We start from the raw sequence: 7198 nt of genomic DNA on the forward strand, positions 1-7198 counted from the left end.
CAAGGAGACCAAGAAAAGGGCCATCACCAGTTAGAAAGGACAACCTTTGGTGGCAAAGGGTCTGAACAGGGAAAGTTTGACAGGCCTTTTGGGGTGACAGTGTCAGAGGATGGAGAGATCTTTGTCGCAGACCGGGGCAACCAGAGGATTCAAATCTTTACTCTACAAGGGACGTTTGTTTCTGAGTTTGAGACAGTTATATCCGGTGGACAGAACATCTCTCCCCAGACTGTGGCAGTAGACACAGAAGGGAACCTGTGGGTGGTGGGGAACCATGGGGTAGCTGACTTTGCTGTGCTGTACACCAGGGAAGGAAAGGTCCAGACAACAATCGACCTACAACAGACCAGGTGGTCCCGGGGGGTTGCCATAGACACCAGGAGGAACAACATCATTGTTACACAGACTAAGGGAGAGTGGGGGTTCTGCTGCGGAGAGGTGCAAGTCTTCAGGCCGGATGGGAAACTTGTCAGAACTATTGGAGAAGAGCAGGGGATGAAGAACCCGGAGTACATCACTGTGGACAGAAGTGGGAACATCCTTGTGTCAGACTGTGAGAACAGTTCCGTCTATGTGTATGATGAAGACACAAACTTCCTGTTCAGTTTTGGTGGTGAGGGAAGCAGAGAGGGTCAGCTGACCTATCCCCGTGGTATCTGTACAGACAGTTCAGGTAACATTGTGGTGGCAGACTGGGGAAACAGCTGTGTCCAGTTGTTTGACAGGAGAGGCAGGTTCCTCAAACACATCAACACGGACATGAGGCAACCATGGGCTGTTGCCATGGCACCACACGGACAGCTGATAGTGACTGACGATGCCAACAACACAGTCACAATTTTTCAGAGATATTAGACTTCATGCAGTGCCCTATCAGGAAACCATTACCCCACTGCAATAATGACTGATGCTAAAAATAATATGGTTATACTTTTTCATACCTACTAGGGACTGTACAATATTTACTGGGGAAAGGCCAAGGAATTTTTTTAGCTTGGGGGAAGGGCCAATGAAACTTTTTTTGAGCTGTGGGGAAGGCAATGGAAAAAAAAATTTGACCTGGGAGAGGGGGATGGAAAAAAAAATTAACCTGACCGTCTGATAACCATCCCTCCCCTAGGTAAATATTGTACAGTCCCTGACCTACATGCAGTGACTCTTGCCACAGTCAGTAACCAAAATATCTAATTTCTAATATGGTATATTTTCTAAGTGACATGAAACTTATCAAAGTGTGACATGAAAAATTTTCCATGAGATTGTAATTATGACCATTATGTGTATTTCCAAAATGAGCCATCTGAATCATCTAAAGTAGACTGTATTCATCATGATAAGTTCTGAAAATAAATGTAATCTTCAGTATATCAAAAATAATCGAGGGGTTCAAGAGTTTGAAGTCTGAAATAATCTATAGTAACATGATATGAATTAATACAACAAGCCATAATAACCAAGCCTGTCCAAAAGCTCAGGGCTGGAAATTTGACCGACTGGTACATTTTTCTATGTTTTCTATGAATTAAGAAGTACATTAGTCCTAGTATCTACATCAAGTTATTTGGAACATTGACTGTACTATTCAACTTCTACATGATTTTTCCATAAATACAAATTGCCACTGAAGTTTTAATAAAGATTGTCTTTTGTTTGTGACTCACTTTATCATAATATGATCAAAGGTACAACAGTTACATACCCATCATCCATATCATCAGGTTGAACAAGGTAAGGGGGGGGGGTATAAAGCAACCAAGCATAGCATGCCATGGTATAGTGGTCAGTTGCCTTGCTTCTGGTCAAGGGTCTGAATCCTGGCATAGCTTTCTATATTTCTGATTTGTATGCTACTGGAAGGTAGCCTGGAGCCCAGTAGTACAGCCAAGATCCGCCCCTCCACCAACTGTTGGCAGGGTACTGGTAGATCTTGGGGAGCAGGCCAAAGCTAACAAGGCTGGACTCCAGGCTAACTGGTAGGGGTTATCGTCCTTCAGATGGGATGTTAGGCCAGGGGTCCCATGTTTGAGGAGAGAAAAGTCTCAAGGACAAAGAGACAACCAAACACATTAATAATCATTGGTGCATGCACTGATGTTAGTGTACAGGCACAGGTGCAGGTCTGGGCCTGTACCTTCGGGAACAATTCGACAAGTGGATCATTCAATATAGCACCATGGGATCTCTGCAAACCCTCTTTTTACCAAAGCTATTTATAAAACGATCTGACTATCAGACTACAGGTTCACGAAATGAAAAAAAACTCAGTTCATACAGACAATGAAAATACATTGCAAATATTATCAAAAATTTCAGTTTTATAAAATCATGCTCCCATTACGTGAAACGAAGAATTTAGAAAAAGTGCTTACATGCAAAATACACACTGGCATTACTAGTATTGCCCTCTATCTCTACGTAATGTGGGTCTTGCACAACACTCGCATCTAGAATGACTCATGCAGTCATGATTTAGGTTTAAAGTAGCCGTGGCGACTCTTGATTCGGGCTTACATTGCATTACCCTCAGCAAGAGTCGTGGAAAGATCCATTGGCAGAACTGGCTGCACATTTCCCGTTGGCTGCTCGATGCCCCGTTTTTGACCCGGTTTTTTGCTGTTCCGAGCTTCCCTACAATATAACTCCACAATTGGCCGGGTTGCCGATGTTCAGATCGGCCCAAATATTCCACAGCGCGACCAAAAACTACCTAACCTCACTTATTTACGCTCCGCGCGGCCATCTTGAATATAGTCGGGAATGTCCGGTGCTGTCGCGGCGGTGCAGTCGTCGGGAACGCTCGGCAGGCTTTCCGGTTATGATCGAAGAGTTTTCGGTCGCGCTTCGGTAATCGTGACGCTTCCGAGCGTTCCCGACGACTGCACCGGACATTCCCGACTATATTCAAGATGGCCGCCCGGTTCGAAACACAGAAAAGTTCTCGATAATGATCAGGGGCAATATATACATGTATGTAATTCTTGATGTGAATTGTTAGTTTATCGTTCATGCATACAAACAGCCCGGCCGGGCCCCGGTTCGGAAATGTGACCAAGGCATAAGGTGGCAAGCAAAACTGTTGAAAATGAAAACAGTCGTTAGTTGACAGGAAACACTGAAAAGTTCCCAAGAGGACATGTGTACAGAGAGGCAAAGTTTGGTTGCATAATCAGTACGGGAAGCCGCGTCCAAGAGACATGGAAATTCGCACAAATCAGTCGCAAGTTACTACATCCATTGTTTTGCTTCTTGTAGATCAGGGTTATGGTCAGAGTTAGGGTTAGGCTATAGGGTATATCCACACCGGAGGGTCCATAAAGAACAGACATTTTTCTATATCGGGATATAAATTTTTTTGTTCCTTATATCCACACCGGGTGTGAATATAAGGAAGAAAAAATCAAATCCACATCGGGTGTGGATATAAGAAACAACATATTTTTATATCCACACCGGGTGTGGATAAACTATCATATATTAAAATATGATTTGTACCCCCTGCAGATCAGAAATGGAATATTCCAACTGTGACCATTCTACTGCAGGCACCCTGGAAAGGCGATGAGCTGTACTGAACACTCTGGGAAGGAGATGGACTGTACTGAACACCCTGGGAAGGAGATGGACTGTCCTGAACACCCTGGGAAGGGGATGGAGTGTACTAAACACTCTGGGAAGGAGATAGACTATACTGAACACCCTGGGAAGGAGATAGACTGTACTGAACACTCTGGGAAGGAGATGGACTGTCCTGAATACCCTGGGAAAGAGATGAGCTGTACTGAACACCCCCCTGGAACGGAGATGAGCTGTACTGAACACCCTGGGAAGGAGAGTGACAGCAGGGAGACCCAGACAACAGACATGGGCCCGCAGCAGGAAACGTGTGATGTGAACTTTCCCCGACCTGTCAACAAGTCCACCTCACAGGTACAGGAGAGCAAAGGTGATATGGGAAGGCACATGGTTAAAAAAACTGATGAAAAACCCTACATGTGTGGGGAGTGTGGGTACAGGACAGGTCATAAGTCTAGCATATCCCAACATATGAGAATCCATACAGGACACAAGCCCTACATATGCGGGGAGTGTGGATACAGGGCAACTGTGAGGTCGAGCTTGTCCCGTCATATGAGAACCCACACAGGTGAGAAACCCTACAAGTGTGGCCAGTGTGACTATTCTGCAGCACAAAAATGTCATTTGGACAAACATCTAGCAAAACACACAAGTGAGAAACCCTACAGGTGTGGGGAGTGTGGGTACAGGACAACTCGAAAGTCCCAGTTATCTCAACATATAAGAACCCATACAGGAGAAAAACCTTACAAATGTGATCAGTGTGACTATTCTGCAGCTCAGAAATCTTGCTTGGACCAACATCTAGCAACACACACTGGTAAGAAACTCTACATGTGTGACGAGTGTGGATACAGGGCAGCTCGAAAGTCTCATATATCTCGGCATATGAGAACCCATACAGGAGAAAAACCCTACAAGTGTGACCAGTGTGACTATTCTGCAGCACACAAATCCACCTTATCTAAACACATGAAAACACACGTAGGAGTTAAACTGTAGATGCTGTGTCTATGTTCGAGAGGACCACAGTCATGCCCAGAGTTCTGTTTTAAAGAAAGAAATTAAAACAGCACGTTGTACAGGTAGACAGGACATAGCATGATTGTGAATACATACTGATTTCGTAAGTGTTTTGTATGCTTGAATGCTGTATATACCCCTACAAATAGTTTGCGGAGTGTACTTTGCAGTGGATAGAATACACCTGTAGACCAACAGCGCCTCCTGGCAGAATCAGTCCGCATTGAAGCTGCTGATAATTGCTGTACACAAGTCTGAATATGCATACTCTAGAGTAACAGGACTACTGAAATCTTCGGCATGGTCGAAATTTCGTGTCATACCATTGAAGAGTCAATATATTATGCTACTGTCAATGACTGCATGTTCCTACTTGTCCTACTTGAAATGTTGGGGAAGTCCTGACATGCCACCGATCTTGTGCCCTTGAAAGGCACACGACTTTCCTCACTTCGCTCAGGTGAATATGAGTATTGTCCTATCATGTATTTGTCCCCTGTGTTTGTGGCGGCATTAATATCAGTTGATAAAACTTGAGTGTGCCGTCACCACGTCTGATGATTACATGTTGGAATAAAAAAAACACTAACTTGCTATGTTGATCGGAATATTCTTTCTACAAATGTAGAAAATCTCAAGAAGTAAGTAAACGTTCAATCCTACTAAGATGGCTTTTAACATGAAGACATGTTGGAATCAAATTTATTCATTCCCGAGAGAAACCTGTCTTGAGACTTTACTGGAGTTCTGAGTGAAGCCTGTTTGAATTTACACCGAAGCCCTGAGAGAAGCCTGTTGGAGACTACGAGACTACTCCCAAGCCCCAAGAGAAGTCTTTTGGGGACTACACCGAAGCCCTGAGAGAAGCCTGTTGGAGACTACGAGACTACACCCAAGCCCCAAGAGAAGCCTGTTGGAGACTACACCGGAGCTCTGAGAGAAGCCTGTTGGAAACTACACCGAAGCCTTGACATTGGTAGGTACAAGGTCGCAGAGGAAACTGCGGTGAGAGACCACAGGCCAGGTTCAGGTCCACTGAAGCAATGGCCGCCAGACGGACTAAGATTGACAAAAAATAAGCACAACTAGATCTAGAAAAGCCGACATTTTCTCGGGAGCAAAAACAGCACATTTCAGTCCATTCGATCCCTCCCCATTCAAAAATGGACTGTTCCATATCAACCTGTTTCATCCAATATTATATAATATACCCTAATTTCGTAACAAGGTCACATCACACAATATTAATGGACGACCCCCGGGGGTCTATGGCGCGGGTATAAAAAAAAGTGCAGCGAATATTCTTGAAGACTGGGTAGAAAGCCTGATATGAGCGGCAGTCAGATGTAAGTTGTGCCATGTGCTGTACGTTTTAGACTGTACGATTTAAATTGTGAAGGTTGAGCAGTTCGTTTATACATGAGCCGTATTACGCAACTGGATTTCCGGGTGAGTCAACTGGATTTCAGGAAGAAAAGGAGGAGAAGAAGAAACATGAGAGAACACAATATGTTTCACATTTCGTGTGGTGAAGCCATTAATATGTTTTATGTACTTAATATAAGTCCTGCTTGGCGACCACGAAAGTTGAAACGACCTGAATCAGTAGTAGTAGTACCAACAACCCACTGCCCCTCCGGCCTGTAAAGGCTATAGAACCAGGTCCTTTAAAAATAGATAACGATACAATGTGAGAGCAATAACAAGATTTTAATTGTAGTAGCAATAAATATCGGCATATACAAAGTCAAAAAAATAACTTCAGTTGGTAGGGGTAGCGACAAAGGGAGGGGTATTATAGACGGGTCAAAATTTTAATCAGTACCCTCTGATTGGGGAGTAATTACTTCACTGAACATAACATTTAAAGAATTACAAACTGTGAAGCATTTTGAACAAGACCATTGTTGAGAACGGTTTAAACTGAGGACGTCTAGCTGAGAAAAAGTCTGTGCTGCTAGTAAAATAAATAAACATTTTGTAACAAACATTCACTCAAACAAAACTTTTGTAAATGCCTATAGAAAATGGTACCAACAATCTAGGGTTAATTTCCACTAGATTTACTAAGGCCACACCAATTTAGTTTGTTGGTTGTTGGATTTATTATTCAAACAACGAATTTTCAATTTTTAACCCTACCTAGACCGGGCTTTTTTTGACATGGGGGGACCGGGGGGGGGGCTCTTTTGACCCCCCCCTAAGAACTCGCGAACGGTATGTCGTATGACCACCAAATTTTCAGAGAATGGTGTACTAGTGAAAATTTATCATATCTACAATTTTTATGTCGTTATGACGTAATATGACGTCATTATGACGTCATTAATGTGATTTTATTGGCCAAAACCGTCCACGGCACAAAATCCCTAGTTTCCGTGTGAGAAATTGCCGCACACTTTCCCGGATATTTTAGGTTTCCGGTAGAACCCGGGGGTTTCCGACCTGCACACGAAACGTGTCCAGTCCCGTACATGTCCTGTACACTCCCGGAAATGAACCACTTTTTGTGTGCAGGTCGTGTACTGGACGTTATATGCCCGGACACGATCCCTGTACATCCCCGTACACGGCAGGAAATGGCCGTGCACCGCTCCGT

General features: G+C 43.8%; 3 protein-coding genes across 4 annotated transcripts in view; 2 read left to right on the forward strand and 1 right to left on the reverse strand.

The window, feature by feature from the left end:
• LOC109470184 (tripartite motif-containing protein 3-like) overlaps positions 1-1630 on the forward strand; it is a 5619-nt gene extending 3989 nt beyond the window's left edge. Inside the window, exon 2 of one of the 2 annotated variants that reach the window (XM_019769004.1) lies at positions 476-1630. In XM_019769004.1, coding sequence (XP_019624563.1) covers positions 476-855 — 380 coding nt within the window. In that variant the 3' untranslated portion in view covers positions 856-1630. Of the gene's footprint in view, positions 1-49 lie in introns of both variants that reach the window. The other variant, XM_019769003.1, reaches the window with a different exon arrangement.
• The window catches only part of LOC109470143 (cap-specific mRNA (nucleoside-2'-O-)-methyltransferase 1-like), a 26161-nt gene that overhangs the window by 16182 nt on the left and 2781 nt on the right, over positions 1-7198 (reverse strand).
• LOC109470207 (zinc finger protein 525-like) lies at positions 3570-4778 on the forward strand. The gene has a single exon (XM_019769039.1). The coding sequence runs from the start codon at positions 3589-3591 to the stop codon at positions 4576-4578; it is 990 nt and encodes a 329-aa protein (XP_019624598.1). The 5' UTR covers positions 3570-3588; the 3' UTR covers positions 4579-4778.

This window comes from Branchiostoma belcheri, unplaced genomic scaffold (genome assembly GCF_001625305.1).
Source record: "Branchiostoma belcheri isolate BF01 breed outbred unplaced genomic scaffold, Haploidv18h27 scaffold22, whole genome shotgun sequence".
Classification (NCBI taxonomy): Eukaryota; Metazoa; Chordata; class Leptocardii; order Amphioxiformes; family Branchiostomatidae; genus Branchiostoma; species Branchiostoma belcheri.